The sequence below is a fragment of the Cricetulus griseus genome, chromosome 5, assembly GCF_003668045.3.
Source record: "Cricetulus griseus strain 17A/GY chromosome 5, alternate assembly CriGri-PICRH-1.0, whole genome shotgun sequence".
NCBI classification, from domain to species: Eukaryota; Metazoa; Chordata; class Mammalia; order Rodentia; family Cricetidae; genus Cricetulus; species Cricetulus griseus.
Window position 1 is genome coordinate 96,923,783 of NC_048598.1, and position 16,619 is coordinate 96,940,401.

General features: G+C 54.9%; 3 protein-coding genes across 3 annotated transcripts; 2 read left to right on the forward strand and 1 right to left on the reverse strand.

Annotated features, from left to right (window-relative positions):
• Window positions 1–90: 90 nt before the first annotated feature.
• Window positions 91–11,827, forward strand: Lonp1 (lon peptidase 1, mitochondrial). The gene is given in 19 exon segments (XM_027416833.1): window positions 91–318; window positions 320–529; window positions 3,500–3,588; window positions 4,113–4,232; window positions 4,714–4,951; window positions 6,081–6,142; window positions 6,299–6,428; window positions 6,609–6,692; window positions 7,195–7,415; window positions 8,025–8,163; window positions 8,561–8,739; window positions 9,784–9,871; window positions 9,982–10,104; window positions 10,193–10,309; window positions 10,610–10,750; window positions 10,824–10,989; window positions 11,118–11,335; window positions 11,406–11,570; window positions 11,648–11,827. Coding segments are annotated over 19 exon segments (2,883 nt in total). The 5' UTR covers window positions 91–105.
• Window positions 11,828–11,967: 140 nt separating this feature from the next.
• LOC103160498 (60S ribosomal protein L36) lies at window positions 11,968–12,822 on the reverse strand. The gene is made up of 4 exons (XM_027416838.2): window positions 12,666–12,822; window positions 12,422–12,516; window positions 12,179–12,313; window positions 11,968–12,094 (listed from the first exon to the last, which is right to left on the reverse strand). The coding sequence occupies exons 2-4, from the start codon at window positions 12,512–12,514 to the stop codon at window positions 12,005–12,007; spliced, it is 318 nt and encodes a 105-aa protein (XP_027272639.1). The 5' UTR covers window positions 12,515–12,516; window positions 12,666–12,822; the 3' UTR covers window positions 11,968–12,004.
• Window positions 12,823–14,685: 1,863 nt separating this feature from the next.
• Micos13 (mitochondrial contact site and cristae organizing system subunit 13) lies at window positions 14,686–16,277 on the forward strand. Its single transcript, XM_027416837.2, has 4 exons — window positions 14,686–14,867; window positions 15,340–15,517; window positions 15,676–15,730; window positions 16,072–16,277. The coding sequence occupies exons 1-4, from the start codon at window positions 14,839–14,841 to the stop codon at window positions 16,167–16,169; spliced, it is 360 nt and encodes a 119-aa protein (XP_027272638.1). The 5' UTR covers window positions 14,686–14,838; the 3' UTR covers window positions 16,170–16,277.
• The last annotated feature ends 342 nt before the right edge of the window (window positions 16,278–16,619 follow it).

The following is a 16,619-nucleotide window of genomic DNA, read 5'->3' on the forward strand; positions in this document are numbered from 1 at the left end:
CTCCAAGCCCCGCCCGCAGCCCGAAACACGCGCGCGTCGTCACGTGCGCAGCCGGAGGGCGAGCAGAGATGACGTGTCGCGGTGCGCCGCCAGTATGGCTGTTCCATGGCGGCGAGCACAGGCTACGTGCGCCTGTGGGCCGCTGCGCGGTGCTGGGTGCTGCGGCGGCCGCTGCTGGCGGTCACCGGGGGCCGCGGGCCGAGCGCGTCCGGGTCGTGGTTGCGCCGAGGCCGGCGGGTCTGCGACACGCCCGCTCCCTGGGCGCCTGGCGGCCGCGTCTGTGCGAGCGCGCGTCAGTGGCGGGGGCTGTGGGACGCGGGCGGGCCGCGGCAGCGGCGGCGGCGGCGGCGGCGGCGGCGGTGACGAGAGCTCCGAGGGCGGCGCGGAGGACGGGGCCGCGGCGGGCGGCGGGGACGGCCCGGTGGTCACGGCCCTGGCGCCCATGACCGTCCCGGATGTGTTTCCGCACCTGCCCCTCATCGCCATCACCCGCAACCCGGTGTTCCCGCGCTTTATCAAGATCGTGGAGGTAACGGAGCGCTCTCGTGTCGTTCCTGAGGCAGGAGGATGGCTGGTTTGGACACGTTCCCCCTTTTTCGGGTCCTCCGGGACCTGTGAGCCTAGGATCCCCTGATGATGGAAACCCCAGGCCGACTAGCAGCAAGCAGAGTGCGGTTGTTTTCCTTCCATCTTGGCGAAAGTTTCGTAACACCTTTTGAGCCTGCCTTGTTCAGTCATGTGTTTATCAACAGAGTCTCGTGTAGCCCAGGCTCTCAACTGTCCAAGTTTCCACTCCCTTCATTACTTTGTATCAGGCACATTTGGGGGATACAAAGTTACAGTCTTTGAGGCCTATGTTCTGGGAGAAGGTCGGAATGACTGAGGCGTAAGTGGCATACCAAATGAAAAGGAAAAGGGCAAGATTTCAGCAGTGTCCTGACATCTACCTCAAATCTACCCCTAAGAAGAAAGTTAGTTAGAACAGCCTTTTACCTAAGGGAGGAAAATTCCAGTGCAGGAAGCTGATCTCATCTGATCCTTCCAGATTAATGAGCCATGAGGAGACAGGGAGAGATATCGGGATGATGAAATCCACAGAAAGCAGAGACATTTAAGTGGGGAATTTCCTAATCGACTGCCTACCCCCAACGTTTTATGCTTTTCCTTTTTAAACTTGGAAACTGGAGTCCAGGGAGGCCAGTGGTTATCAGTTAACCTGGTACCAAGGTCATACAGTGAGTCATTGCCATCCTTGTCCATCCCACAACCTCTCTCCATTCTCCTGGCTCTGCCAAGTCTTGAAGGGAGGCATGACAGCATAAATGTGGGCAAAGACAGAGGCCACTCTTCTCTCTACCTTCTCTCCCATGCTTGCAAGGCCCTTCATTCTTATTGCCTATTTGGTAGAAGGACACACACACACACCTTCCAGCCAATCCTATAGGGTGACATGGCATAGTTACCTATCTTCAAGTTGTTCCCAAGGGCCTTGGTTTTTCTCTGGCAAATGGACATAATAGAAGCTCTTATCTTGGAGTCAGAGAGCCCCTGTGGAAGTCAGACATAGGCCTATGTGTAAGGGCCTTTTTGTTTTGTTTGAGGTAGCATCTTATGTAGCCCAGACTGATCTCAAACTTGCTATGTAGTTGAAGGTGGCTTTGAGCTCCTGTTCCTCCAGCCTCTCTGCCCAGTCCTGGGGTCACGGGTGCTCTGAGTGACTGAATATTGAGCCTCTGTTATTTGCTGCTTGGAGGGAGTTCCTGATATCTCTGACATGTGTAAGACTCGAAAAGCCTGAAAGGTTCTGATACTGCAGAACTGCCCTGAAGGCCTGTTCTGGATCCCCTTCACTCTCTAGGCTTCCAGGGGCAGGGCAAAGAGACACTTCTTCCACTGTCTGCCATTCAGGGTGTGGTCTTGAAACACTGGCATGTGGATCTCTGTTGGCATCACCTCATAAATGACCAAAGTTAGGGGGACACATGCTGACCCAGCTATGAGCTTCCAGCAAAGAACTATAGCTGGCTTCTGGGAGCCGGTGAATGGGTCTGTTAGCAAAACTCAGCTTTCATGTCTATAGCTGCCCATACAGAGAGGGCTCTGGTGCTGGCTGGGGCTCTGGGTGCAGTGTTCATCTATCGTGCATGAGGTAATGGCCCCAACACCACACACAGGATGTAGTGTCAGATACCTGCCATCCTAGTCCTAAGGTGAAAGTGGTTCAAGGTTATCCTGGGCTACAAGGTGAGTTGGACAGCAGCCTACACTATATGAGACACTGTTTTATTGTTCTATTGCTGTGAGGAGACACCATGACCAAGGCAACTTTTAAAATAAAGTATCTAATTGGGGGCTTGCTTACATAAGCTTGTGATCATCATGGTGGGGAATGTGTTGGCACCCAGGCATGACACTGGAACAAAAGCTGAGAACTTGCATCTGACCACAAGTCGCAGGCAGAGACAGCCTGACATGGGCTTTTGAAACCTCAGAGTCCACCCCCAGTGGCACACCTCCAACAATGGCACAACTCCCAATCCTTAAACAGTTCAAATATATGAGCCTGAGGGGCCATTCTCAATTACCACAGACCCTATCTCAAACAACAAAGCTACCCAAATGGGCAGTGGTGCAGACTGTCTAATCCCAGCACATGGGAGGATGGATTAGGATTGTCATGAGTTCAAGCCAACTTGGACTCCATCATGAGACCCTGTCTTGGACAGACAAGGAAGAACCCCAAACACAGGTGAAGGGTGTCTGGGCTGCCCCTCCCCAGCCTTGCTATATCAGAAACTTCACACCTGAGCTGGGTGTGGCAACTTGTCCTGTAAATGGGGCACTTGGGAAGCTAAGGCAAGTGGATCATCCTGAGTTCCAAGTTAGTGTCATCTATGTATTGTGTCCTAAACTACAGAGTTACTAGGGAAACTACACAGGTGACATTCATCCTCAGGTGTGTGTGTACATCTATTTTATGTGTACAAGTTTTTTGCATGTATGTGCACTTGTGTGCTTGTTGCCCATAGAGTTCAAAAGCATGTAAGATCCCTTGAAACTTAAGTTAGGAATGATTGTGAGCCACTATGAGGGTTCTGAGAATTGAACTCAGGTCCTCTAAGGGCTCTTAACTGCCCAGTCAACTCTCAAGTCTCACTGTTTTGGTTGTGGGGTTTTTGTTTTGTTTTGTTTTTTGTTTTTCTTTTGTTTGTTTTGGTTTTTTGAGACAGAGTTTCTCTGTGTAGCCCTTGCTGTCCTGGCACTTGCTCTGTAGACCAGGCTGGTCTCACAGAGATCCGCCTGTCTCTGCCTCCCCAGTGCTGGGATTAAAGGCGTGCGCCACCAACGCACCTGCTAAGGGTTGGGAGGAGCCACCTTAAACTCCTGCCTCAGCATCATTCCAAGTCTGTGACACTAGTGAAGCTGTGGCTTTGCAGAAAACATTTTTGCCAGCAGCACTGGCTGTGGCCTCCTCAGCCTCATTGTCATTCTCCTGCAGGTTAAAAATAAGAAGTTGGTTGAGCTGCTGAGGAGGAAAGTCCGCCTGGCACAGCCCTATGTTGGGGTCTTTCTGAAGAGAGATGACAAGTAAGCCTTCTCCTTGAGACTGTAGTTTGCACTTTTCGAGTTGAGATAAAAGGAGCCAAGGGAGACCAAGAGCTGAGCACACTACCATCATTTTATCTAGGCCAGAGGCTCGGCTTTAGAACCCCCCAGTGAGGGTGTGGGCCATGGCTTAGCAGGGAGCACTTACCTAGCATGTGAAAGACCCATTTCCAACACTGAAAGTGAACTGTCAGCCCTCCCTCCCCCCATGACGGTTGGGGCTTTGGGGACACCCACCCACAAATCTGATTCTGTTTCCCACATGAGATTCTTGGCCTTAGAGTGGGCGCTAGCTATAGCAGCAGAGGGAGGTCCTGTATGGATCCTGCTTTGGAGGTTGACTTAGTGAGGTGCCATCACCCAGGAAGGACTACTCCATCACCCTTGAAGGTGCCAGGCAGATGCTTCGGGACTCTGGTAGTGACCTATACCCTTCTGCCTGAGCCACTGCACCACACAGTATGCTGCGGCCCAGCCAATGTGCCTTTGTGTTCTGTCTCCCTCAGCAATGAGTCCGATGTGGTGGAGAGCCTGGATGAAATCTACCACACAGGAACGTTTGCTCAGATCCATGAAATGCAGGACCTTGGAGACAAGCTGCGCATGATTGTCACAGGCCACAGAAGGTACCGGGCCACAGCCAGGATGAGGCTCGGTGTGCTCATCAGCATGCACAGAAGTGATTGTGGCTTTTTATGAAGTTATGGGCAAGAGCTCTGCCCTGATTCAAATGGTTCCAAGCTGTTGACACCACCAGTCAGGAGAAAACTGTCGCTGGGTGGAGGTGGCACACGCCTTTAATCCTAGCACTTGGGAGGCAGAGGCAGGTGGATCTCTGAGGTCAGCCTGGGCTACAGAGCAAGTTCCATGACAGCTCAAGCTACACAAAGAAACCCTGTCTCAAAAAAACAAAACAAAGCAAAACAAAAAAATCCAACAACAACAAAAAGAAGCCCTGGGGTCTAGGGTGCAGTGTTTTGTTACTGAGCCCCAGTGTTTGTGATGCTTTCCAGTTTGCTTTGTTTTGTTGTTTTTCCCCCCCATTTTTTTTGGAAGAGCACAGGGCCTTTGAACACACAGCTCTGTACTGCATCTGTCTGCTTGCAGGATTCACATCAGTCGGCAGCTGGACGTGGAGCCCGAGGGGCCAGAGCCAGAGTCAGAGAATAAGCAGAAGTCTAGGAGGAAGCTGAAGAGAGGCAAGAAGGAGGCAGAGGATGAGTCAGGCACCAAGCCCCAGCTGGAGGTGGTGCCTGAGGTCCCCACTGACACCCCTAAAGAGGTCCTCATGGTGGAGGTTGAGAATGTGACCCATGAAGACTTCCAAGTTACAGAGGAAGTGAAGGTAAGCCATGTGCTGTCCTGTGGGTCTTGAGTAGCAGTCACCAGAAATGACCTGCACAGACTGTAAATGGAGTTCTTAATTGGTCTAAATAATAAAAACCCAAGTCAGATATAGAGGAAAATGCTGAGAGATCAGAGAGAAGGAGCAAACCAAAGCCTTTACCTCATTAGCTTCCCAGTGGAAAAGAGAGCAAATTCCTGTTTCCTCCTGCCTATATCCTCTCTGCCCAGCCATCTCACTTCTGTCTGTACAGACCTCCAGACCTCTATGGTTAGCTAGTGGCAAGCTCCATCCTCTGATCTTCAGACAAGCTTTATTCGTACAAGCAAGATATCACCACAATAGACAGTATTGGTTGGCAGGACTCGAACCCATGCTACCCCAGCTCATGGCTGCCATGCACAGGCTTCCAGCGTTCTATAGAGCACCCACCTGTTGCCTCCCTCACAGCTCAGGAGACCGTGCATGAAGCAGGGAAGAAATAAGCTATGCCACTCTGACCCTAAACTGAGGCTGTCCTGCCTTCCTCAAGGTCCCCATGAGCAGGACAGGTAGCTTAGCTGTTAGCTAAGCTAACCCAAAGCCTGGAATGTGTCCAGTGCTGTTGCTGCTGCAGGACAGGAACTTCTGCAGGCTGACCTTGTTGGTTGTGGTTGGCTGTAGATGGGAAAGATGCCTCGGGGCTGAGCTCTGGAAGGATGGTAGAATCACTTGGTGACCTACCAAGTGGTTCTTGGTAGGGGTTGTGTGGAGAGAGGAGGCCTTTGGGTTGATGCTGAGATTGTGGACTTCGTGGGACTGCAGGCAGCCTGGGGAAATCATTCTGTTTAACGGAACACCTCTCAACTTAGAGCAGTGGCCCCATGCTGGTGGCACTGTGCCAACCTTCCTGTTGGGCTTTGCTGTGGAGTGGGTCTAGGAGTTAGTTGGTTCTTCCTTCCACCATGTGGAGCCTACAGATTGAACTCCCCCCATCAGGCTTGGCAGCAAACACCTTTATGCTCTCAGCCATCTCACTGGCTCTGGTTTTAGTCTTTACTCCTGTTGACCTTGTGTCCTTGTGGGTGGTCCTGGGGTCTCCCCTTCTCCGTTCTGCCATCTTGTGACTGCCATGGTCCCTGCTTGCCAGGCCCTGACCGCGGAGATTGTGAAGACCATTCGGGATATCATTGCCCTGAACCCTCTGTACAGGTCAGTGTTTGAGTGCTGGGCTGGGTGGGGACTGCCACATGGTGCCAGCTCTCTGCCCCCACTGCAGCTCACTGGTAAAGCTGGTTGTCACTAAAGCCAGCCTGTGTGTATGGTAGTGGGGGAGGACTCTAAGCCACGGCCACTTTATCCCTGCAGAGAGTCGGTGTTGCAGATGATGCAGGCAGGCCAGCGGGTAGTGGACAACCCCATCTACCTGAGTGACATGGGCGCTGCACTCACGGGGGCTGAGTCCCATGAGCTGCAGGATGTGCTGGAAGAGACCAATGTGAGTGTGTGCCCATGCCCTGCCACTGTCCACTGATGTTGATGTTAAGACAGAGTAACTGTTCCCAGCAGGCTCATCCCCAGGGCCGGGACTCCATGTGGTACTTATTCCCATGTCAGCAGTGCTGTGGTGTGGTGGTCCCTGCTCCCAGACAACTGCATTGTCCCCTGTTGTTTGCAGATACTTAAGCGGCTCTACAAGGCCCTATCACTCTTGAAGAAGGAGTTTGAGTTGAGCAAGCTTCAGCAACGCCTGGGCCGAGAGGTGATGGGCAGGGGGAGCTGAAGGGATGCATCCTAGCTCTAACTCTTTGATTTAGGGGTTTTCTCTGAAACAGGCTGACCCAGAACCTTATACTTGTACAGTCCCCTTGTCCCAGTCTCCAGTGGCTGGGACATCAGGCATGTACTGTCTTTCATTTTGCTATAACTAAGTTTCCCCTCCTGGAGGCTGGGCTACAATGCAAGGCAAGCCATGCAAGATGGAGGCAGGAGGGTCAGGAATTCAGGGCCATCCTGAGTTTTATAATGGAGTTTTAAGACCAGCCTGGGCTAAATAACCTGCCTCAAAACCAAAAACAACCCAGGTTTAACTCGTGTGGTTTAGTTTGTGGTTGGGTGTGTCTGTTTGGCCATTACAGCAGAAGTCCACATGTCAGGTGCCCTGTGGGAGTCCAGGGAGACTGTAAGGAAGCCCACTGTAGACCTGGCCCATGGGATTCTGTGGAGGGCCCTGCCCTACCTTGCTTGAGCTCTTCCTGCCACAGGTAGAAGAGAAGATCAAGCAGACGCACAGGAAGTACCTGCTGCAGGAACAGCTTAAGATCATCAAGAAGGAGCTGGGACTGGAGAAGGATGACAAAGATGCCATCGAGGAGAAATTCCGGGAGCGCCTCAGGGAGCTTGTGGTCCCTAAGCATGTAATGGATGTGGTGGATGAGGAGCTAAGCAAGCTTGCACTGCTAGACAACCACTCCTCTGAGTTCAAGTGAGTTCCCACACCAAGACCCTGGGGTGGCCATGTCCCTGTGCAGGCTGCTGGGAATCTAGAAGGACTCTGGGGCCAGGCCTGAGTTATAAGTGCCTGTGGGAATGCTGGCTGCCCTGTCCCTGCCTCTGCTCTGTCTGCAGTGGCCTAGGAAGCATGCATGTGGTGGACCAGTGAGTCTGAGCATAGAAGCCCAGCACCTTTGTGTCTTCCTGATGCTGCAGGTCCATGTCTAGACTATTTTCTGCCAGGTTCTGGGCATTGCCTTCTTCCTGCTCAGGGACCCTGGGTGACACTGGTCCCCAGATGATTCAGGCTATTCCTGTCAATTTCCCCACTCTGGCTCCTGTGTCGGACTGACTAAGCTGAATCCTGGCCTGAGAATGCTCTGTGTCCCTGAAGTACGGCCCTCCCTCTGTGACAGCTCTTCCTAAAGGTCCCTGGCCCAGGGCAGCTGTTCTCCACAGCAAGCCTGACCTTGGCTTCTCCTGTGAGCCATACTTATCCTTGGTGTCACTCAGTTGTCATATGCCATACTTATGCATGGGCAGGACCTCATGCTTCCCATAGTCCCTGTGGGTATCTGCTCACAGTGCTTTGTCTCTGCAGTGTCACCCGCAACTACCTGGACTGGCTGACATCCATCCCATGGGGCCGGCAGAGTGATGAAAACCTTGACTTGACTAGGGCCCAGGCTGTGCTGGAGGAGGACCACTATGGCATGGAGGACGTGAAGAAGCGTGTCCTGGTAAGGTCCACAGCACATGCACTACCACTGCCGAGGGCAGGCTGCTTCATTTTTGTCCTTACATCCTGCCATTGGAGAACCAGTCAGCTACCCAACTGGGGCTCGGATGTCACTAGAGAATGGCTGGCAGAAGCCTGATGTACTCGGTGTGCAGGGAGTGGGGGCTGTTGTGATGTGTGCTGTGGTCAGGCTGTAGAGACGGGGTCCCCTATTATAGCTGACACCTCTGACTACAGTCTGTCAGCCAGGGCCCAGGGCCTGGCAGCCACAGCTCTAGTCAGCCCAGACCTTTGGGGCAAGCAAGGGATTCCTCACAACTGCTGGGTGAGGGCCCTGTAGGGCTCTGGCTCTGGAGGCCTGTGCCCTCAGGAGCACTGATCTTCCTTGGCTTCCACAGGAGTTCATAGCTGTCAGCCAGCTCCGAGGGTCCACCCAGGGCAAGATCCTCTGCTTCCATGGCCCGCCAGGTGTGGGCAAGACCAGCATCGCACGCTCCATTGCTCGTGCCCTTGGCCGTGAATACTTCCGTTTTAGTGTTGGTGGCATGACAGATGTGGCTGAAATCAAGGGGCACAGGTAGGTAGGCCGGGCCTGGCACCCTTCTGACTCAGGCTGCAACCTGCTCCTGTTCCCTGTGGGAAGATGGGGATTTGTACTGAGCAGGGTTAACACAGGTGCACAGAGGCAGGAGGTAGGTAGGTGTTGGTTGGCCTGTGATGGTCTTGTTACATAGCCTTAGCTGTCCTGGAACTCTTTATGTAGACCAGGTTGCTCTTGAATTCAGAGATCTCCTGCCTCCTCCTGAGTCTGGTATTAAAAATGTATGCTACCACACCTGAACCTTTTTTTCAAGGGCACCTAAATGTGCATCCAGCGTGGGACCCCTGATGTGAGGGGCTGCTGGCTGCAGGAGAGCAGAAGGCATAGGAGCCCAGCAGGGTTTGAGTTAAGCACTGAGAGCAAGCTGACAGCTAGTCAGCCTGGTAGAAAGAACATGGCAAGAAGCCTCATGGTGCCTCATTTGCCATCTCAGCACTCAAGGTTAGGCAAGAGGTAGAGGAGTTGGAGTCATCCTCAGTTATACAGTGCATGCTCTAGAGCTCTAAGCCAGCCTGGGCTGCCCTACTGTGGAAAACAAAAGGATCTTGTCATAATAGCAAACCCTCCTTTCTGCCCACTTTGTCTCCCACCCCCTCAGGTCCTACCCATTCCCAGCCATAGAGGCCTTGTGCTGCTCCAACTCACCAGGCTCTGCCCCACACCCTGCTCCAGCCTTGCTTGCTTGGTGCCTCTCCTGTCATCTTTCATGCCCTACAGTGGCACCTTAGCCATCCTGGCTGCTGAGCCAGCTGAGGTCCTTGTTTATCCCTTCCTTGTCTGCCTTGCTGAGCCTTGGGCCTGAGTGAGTCTACTGCTGTGGTAGCTGCCCCCTTTAAGATTTAGCCTGGCCAGCCCCCACCTCCTAATACTAAGGGAAGTGGACTGAGCATGACTGCAGGCTGTGTGTGTACTGGCCAGGGAGAGAACATGGGGATGACCTGTGTGAGACTGAGAGCTGCCTCCAAGTGGGCCTCTCTCTGCTCAGCATGCTGACCCATAATGAGTGTTGCCTCCCCACAGGCGTACCTACGTGGGGGCCATGCCTGGGAAGATCATCCAGTGTCTAAAAAAGACCAAGACAGAGAACCCACTGGTGCTGATTGATGAGGTGGGGGAACCTCGGGACAGGAGGGTCAGGCCATGACCTAAGCCCACCTAAGCCTAGCATGTGGTATGGGAGCCAGGCATTGTTGCATGGTACCTGCCTTCCTCACCCAGGTGGACAAGATTGGCCGAGGCTACCAAGGAGACCCATCATCGGCATTGCTGGAGCTGTTGGACCCTGAGCAGAACGCCAACTTCCTGGACCACTACCTTGATGTGCCAGTGGACCTGTCCAAGGTGAGTGCTGGTGGGTATGCCCTGGTACAGGGGCTTCGTGAGAGGGGTGCACTCAGCTTCCAGCATCCCGTGCTCCCTTGTCACCCAGGTGTTGTTCATCTGCACGGCCAATGTCACGGACACCATCCCAGAGCCCCTGAGGGACCGCATGGAGATGATCAATGTGTCAGGCTATGTGGCACAAGAGAAGCTGGCCATTGCAGAGGTGGGTGGAGTCCCAAGGGTTGGAGGCACACAAGATCAGACCTGGTTCCCACAGTAGTCTTAAGTGCTGACAGAGGTCTCAGGCAACACTTGGGGCCTACGGTCCTCAGGACAGGGCTGTGATTCCCACTCCAGAGCTGTTCCAGCTTGTGGAACAGGGGTTGGCCTGCACCTACCTGCTTCTGAGAGGATGGGCTGAAATGGTGTCTGATGTCTAGGGAGTAACAGCTCGGGACCCCAGGACGCCCCAACAGGATAGTAGGTGGGGGCAGTGGGCATTGCTGACAGTTGCTCTCCACAGCGGTACCTGGTGCCACAGGCCCGCACCCTGTGTGGTCTGGATGAGAGCAAGGCCCAGCTGTCTGCAGCCGTGCTCACTCTGCTAATCAAACAGTACTGCAGGGAGAGTGGAGTGCGAAACCTGCAGAAGCAGGTGGAGAAGGTAAGACTGTGCCCACCACACAGGCCCCGCCCAGCACAAGGCCCATGGCCCACCCACACCCTCCACTCGGTAGGTGCTGCGCAAAGCTGCCTACAAGATAGTGAGTGGTGAGGCAGAAACTGTGCAGGTGACGCCAGAGAACCTACAAGACTTCGTGGGGAAACCGGTCTTCACTGTGGAACGCATGTACAGTGTCACGCCTGCTGGCGTGGTCATGGGCTTGGCCTGGACTGCCATGGGTGAGTGCCCCACCCCATTGTTGCTGGCTGGACTAACATCACATGTGCATGCTAGGAGGCAGATCTGGAAGCCAGGAACAGTGGGCATGGGCTTAACTCCCAAATTCAGACTCCTCTCTGTCTTCCAGGAGGTTCCACCTTATTCGTGGAGACGTCTTTAAGGCGGCCCCTGCTTAGGGGCAACAGAGAGGACAAGGAGGGCAGCCTAGAGGTAACAGGCCAGCTGGGGGATGTGATGAAGGAGAGCGCCCGCATCGCCTACACCTTTGCCCGTGCCTTCCTGATGGAGCAGGACCCTGACAATGACTTCCTGGTCACCTCACACATCCACCTGCACGTGCCTGAGGTAGGACCCCATCTGCTTGTCATCCAAGCTTGTCACATGACCTGGGCTCACCGCCTGACTCTCCTTGCAGGGTGCAACTCCCAAGGACGGCCCTAGCGCAGGCTGCACCATCGTGACCGCGCTGCTGTCTCTAGCTCTGGGACAGCCCGTGCTGCAGAACCTGGCCATGACAGGGGAGGTCTCCCTTACCGGGAAAGTGCTGCCCGTGGGTGGCATTAAAGAGAAAACCATCGCGGTGAGTGCCCGCTGCCTGTTGCCCTGGCAACTCAGGGTGGTGAGGCCAGGACCGACCTGACCAGATTGTCCTCACAGGCCAAGAGAGCCGGTGTGACCTGTATTGTCCTGCCGGCCGAGAACAGAAAGGACTTTGCGGACCTGGCACCCTTCATCACGGAGGGCCTCGAGGTCCACTTCGTGGAGCACTACCGCGACATCTTCCGCATCGCCTTCCCTCTGCATGAGCAGCGTGAGGCGCTGGCCCTGGAGCGGTGACCCGGGGGCGGGGAGCTCCCTGAAAAATCATGGTGTGGCGCAGCCACGAGCACAGGTGTAGAATCATGAATAAAGTATCATTTCCAGAGCCTAGCCTTTGTCTCTGAGCGGCGGCGAACACACGCACGCGCACACACATCTGCCGGCAGCAGCGTTTATTGAGGGGGCTGGGGGGGGTCAGTCCTTCTTGGCCGCCGCCTTCCGCATGGCCGCCAGCACGTTGCTCAGCTCCTCGCGTTTCCTCTTGGCGCGGATGTGAGTGCCGACCTGTGCGGAGTCACGCGTCATCCCCGGCCCGGCGCGGGCGGCCCCCGCCCCGGCCCGCCGCCCCAGCCCGGGCTCCCTGCCTACCCGCTTCTTGATGAACTTGAGCGCGCGCTTGTCCTTGGACACCTTGAGCAGCTCCATGGCGCGCCGCTCGTAGGGCGCGAAGCCGCACACCTCCCGGATCATGTCCCGCACGAACTTGGTGTGTTTGGTGAGGCGCTGCGGACGGGGCCAGGCGAGCGTTGCCGAGGGCCGGCCGCACGCACGCTCCGCACCGCACCGCACCGCCCCGGCCGCCCTCCCGCGCCTCCCTCACCCGGCACTCACCCCGCGGCGCCGGCTGTGCCTCGGCTTGCTGACGTTCTTCGTCACCTTGTGGCCCTTGTTGAGGCCCACGGCCATGGGATAGCGCAGGGCCATGGCTGCGGGGGCGCGGACAAGACAGCGGCTGAGGCCCGGCACACCGGCCCGTGCGCCCGCCCGTCCCGCCCGCCGCCGCCGCCCGCCGACGCACCCCGCCGGCCCAGGGGCCCCGATGGCGGCAGATGCCGCCCTGACGAGCTCCGCTTACCTGCTCCTCTCCGATGGCGGCCGCGACAGGAAGGACGGCGTCGCGCGGAACCCTGGGATATCTGCCTCTTGCTGGCCGCTGCGGCCAGAGAGGCAGGCGCGCCGCGGGCTCCCTCTGGTGGCCGGAGGCTCCGCGGCGCCTGTGAATAAGCGCGGCCCGCTCAACCAGCTCGGGATGCGCTGAGCCAGTGGCCTTGGGTATTCCCTTAGGTTCAAGGACGTTGAAGCGAGTTTCTCTGACAGTAAAAATGCTTTTTAAAGTTCTTGTTATCAGGCTAGAGAGACGGCACAGAGCTTTAAGAGCACTGGATTTACTTCCAAAGGACCTAGGTCCAATCCTAAGTATCCATAATGGTGGCTCTAGAACATCTTTATCCCCAGTTCCAGGGCACCTGAAGCCCTCTTTTGTCATCTGTATGCAGCACGCAGGCATGCACGTGATACACAGACATACCTGCAGACGAAACACATAAAAGGAGTTAATCTAACTTAAAAAAATAAATAAGGACAGGTGGTGGTGGTGGCACACTCCTTTAATCCCAGCACTTGGGAGGCAGAGGCAGGAAGATCTCTATGAGTTCAAAGCCAATCTGGTTTGCAAAGAGAGTTCTAGAATAGCCAGGGCTACACGGAAACTCTGCCTTGAAAAAACAAACAATATATGTGTGTGTGTGTGTGTGTGTGTGTGTGTGTGTATGGTTTTCGGGTATAGTGTTTGTTTTTTTGCTCTTTGTTTTATTTATTTATTTATTTATTTATTTATTTTTGGTTTTTCGAGACAGGGTTTCTCTGTGGCTTTGGAGGCTGTCCTGGAACTCGCTCTTGTAGACCAGGCTGGTCTCGAACTCATAGAGATTCTGCTGCCTCTGCCTCCCGAGTGCTGGGATTAAAGGCGTGGCCACCACCACCCGGCAGTGTATAGGTGTTTTGTCTGCATGTGTGTCTGTGTGTCATTAGAGATCGCCTGCCTCTGCCTCCAGAGTACTGGGATTAAAGTCGTGTGCCCCCACCGTCTGGCAACACAGGTCTTTCTTACCTTGGAATTTCTACCTAAGTCTGGAAGACATGGAGCGGAAGTTTCCCAAACTCAAAATGCTGAAATAGCATAGGGAGAAGCGCTGGGTTGTGAAGTCCACAAATCTCCCTCCACCTAACCATTTCCAGTGTGAACCTATGAAACTCCAGGCTCTGATTAAAGCAAGCCATCAAGGTAAGTGGGTGGATGGATGGGTGGATGGATGGATGGATGGATGGGTGGGTGGGTGTGTGGAGGGGTGGGTGGAGGGATGGGTGGAGGGATGGGCGGGGGGTGGGTGGGCAGATGGATGGGTGGGTGTATTCGTGGATGAAAGGGTATGTGGGTAGACAGAATTGGACAGTGGATGGGCCTGTACCTGCAGCAGCACAGTGAATGCAAGACTGTGGCTAGCATTCGGACCCTCTAAGAACTCTCTGCCCCATGATCTCTGGGTTCTCCAGTTAAAGCTGTATAAAAGGGTAAAGCTTGTCAGTTCCCTGTTCCGGTCTCCAGCAACCACTTATCCCTACCTTGCAGCAGAACAGGGATCTATATGATCATCACCTTTGTTACCTCACTTTTTGCTCCCTTTACCTGACCTGGGACCACACACTGCCAACCCGTATCATATGACCCCCAGCTTCCTGGCATATGGGGGGATAGGACTCACTGGCAAAAACCTTAGCCAGATTTCAACCAGCCAGCCTCGGCCTCTGCTTTCCCCTTTAGGTGAAAGACACACCCCGAGACGTGATGAAAGACTATCCTTCCGGAACAATCCCGCCCTCGCGTTGCTGTGGTAACTGCCTCCTAGGCTCGCTAGACCTCAGGCACGCTCAATCCTTCGCGCAGGCGCGAGGATCCCATACGCGTCCTCTGAGGGCTCCTTCCATCGACCCTCCAAACTACATTTTCCAGGAGGCTTCGCGGCCTAGCTCGTCTCTGGTTTGTTCCCCCCCTCCCCGACTACATTTCCCAGAAAGAATTGCGGCACCCACTGTCCTCGGTATACTGAGTCTAACCCTATTGCTGTTCCCGGAGTCCTTTGCGGCTCACGGCGACTACTACCTTTCCCAGGAACCTCGGTAACATCGCCCACCGGAAGCGGCGGGCGAGTCGCGTGTCCTTGCGCGGGGAGTGAAGCGAGGGATCGACTATGGTGGCTCGAGTATGGTCGCTAATGAGGTGCGTGGAGACTCGGGTTGGGCCCTGAACCTTCGAGAAAGTTCCGTGCTATAGGCATATGTGCCTGGCCGCTGGGTGTCCTGCGAAGGCTTACTTCCGGTTGCTTCTGGACCTCTTCTCACGGCCCATGTAGGGAAGGAACCGGGTTTGCTGGCAAGGCTAACTGCATCTCTTCTCTCCTTCCCCCCAGCCAGCCCATGTCACCTACAGCTTAAGTTTTCCCGTATGTGCAGTGGGGACGCGTGGGAAAGCTTGCCCGTCGCCCCTTCATTGAATGACATGAAGGAAGCTCCCCTGGGCTCCTGCTGGCGGCAGGATTTCGAATGACCCACTGTCTCTTACTTTAAGACTCGGCTTACCACAAGTCGTGTCACACAAGGCAAAGGAATGATCCTTGTTCCCTGGGCTCCCAGGGTGTCACCTGGTGAACTGTTCAGGTCCCCGGCTTCAGTCCCTTCCTGTCTCCCCGTAGGTTCCTTATCAAGGGAAGTGTGGCTGGGGGAGCAGTCTACCTTGTTTATGACCAGGAGCTGCTGGGACCCAGTGACAAGAGCGAGGCTGCTCTAAGAAAGGCCGAGGAGGTGGTGCCACCAGCAATGTACCAGTTCAGCCAGTATGTATGCCAGCAGACGGGTTTGGAGATGCCACAGGTAATCTGGCTGGGAGGGAGGATGGGGCTTGGCAGGTCAATTCTGGGTGGCCTTGGTGCCTGTACCACCTGTTGCGTGGAATTTGTATCACTGGGTCTGGGTGATAAGGTGTGACCTATCCCCAACGCACCAGCACCTGTGCTCCTCTTTGTTCCCAGCTCCCAGCCCCTCCAAAGATTAACTTTCCGAACTTCCGTGAATCCTGGAACTCAGGTAGGTCCCTATGCCTCTGCTTGGGGGATGCCTCGGCATCCCAGCCCTGTTTGCCTCACCGTTCCTTTCCATTCCTGTGTGCCTGAATGTCGCCTATTGAGCTAAGTAGAAAGGACTGGGCATGGTGGCCCATGCCTATGACTCCAGCATTTGGGAGGCCGAGGCAGGAAGATTTTTAGTTCCAGGGCTACACAGAGGAACTTCTCTAAAACAACACGAAGGGAAGGGGTGGCCCCACTCACTCCTGCTCCAGTTACCACTCTTGGGCTTCTTTGGGGGTTGGCTGTGAGAATGGTTCTGGCATTTGGGTTCTCACTGGCACCCATGCATTATCCTTGCAGGCATCATCTCTGTCATGGCAGCTTTGTCCGTGGCCCCCAGCAAGGCCCGAGAGTACTCCAAGGAGGGCTGGGATTATGTGAAAGAGCACAGCAAGTAATGGATGCCACCTGCCCCGTGCTACGGGGTGGGCAGGACTCTACCACAGTCGGGACCCACTCTGGGCAGCTTCCAGCATTGCTGGTCCAATAAACAACTTGGGAATGTTTCCCGATCTGTGTTTTGGGGGGTCGTAGCTCTGGCAACCTTTGCTTGTGGAGAAAGTCCTGTCCATTGGGGATCCCTGCTTAGAGCCCAGAAGGGGTTGGTTGTTTCTAGTTTTCTCTTGCTGTGATAAAGCACCATGCCTGAAAGTGGTTCAGGCAGGAGGGGGTTTGTTTCAGCTTGCTCCTCTCAGGCCATACTCCATCACTGAGGGAAGCCAGGAACAAGAGACAGGCCTGAAGCAGAAGCCATGGAGGATCGCTTAGCCTGCTCTCTAAATAGCACCCAGGCCTACTAGCCCAGGGTGGTGCTGTGTTGGACTCATCAATCAAAACATGCCTGTAGG

Excerpts from the sequence above, each read along its gene's own strand:
- LOC103160498 (XM_027416838.2), bottom strand. The coding sequence starts at position 12,514 with ATGGCCCTGCGCTATCCCATGGCCGTGGGCCTCAACAAGGGCCACAAG. Across the intron at positions 12,314-12,421 it reads GGCACAGCCGGCGCCGCGGG|CGCCTCACCAAACACACCAA; the intron begins GTGAGTGCCGGG and ends CCCCGTCCGCAG. Across the intron at positions 12,095-12,178 it reads TCAAGTTCATCAAGAAGCGG|GTCGGCACTCACATCCGCGC; the intron begins GTAGGCAGGGAG and ends GACTCCGCACAG.
- Micos13 (XM_027416837.2), top strand. The coding sequence starts at position 14,839 with ATGGTGGCTCGAGTATGGTCGCTAATGAG. Across the intron at positions 14,868-15,339 it reads CGAGTATGGTCGCTAATGAG|GTTCCTTATCAAGGGAAGTG; the intron begins GTGCGTGGAGAC and ends GTCTCCCCGTAG. Across the intron at positions 15,731-16,071 it reads CCGTGAATCCTGGAACTCAG|GCATCATCTCTGTCATGGCA; the intron begins GTAGGTCCCTAT and ends TTATCCTTGCAG.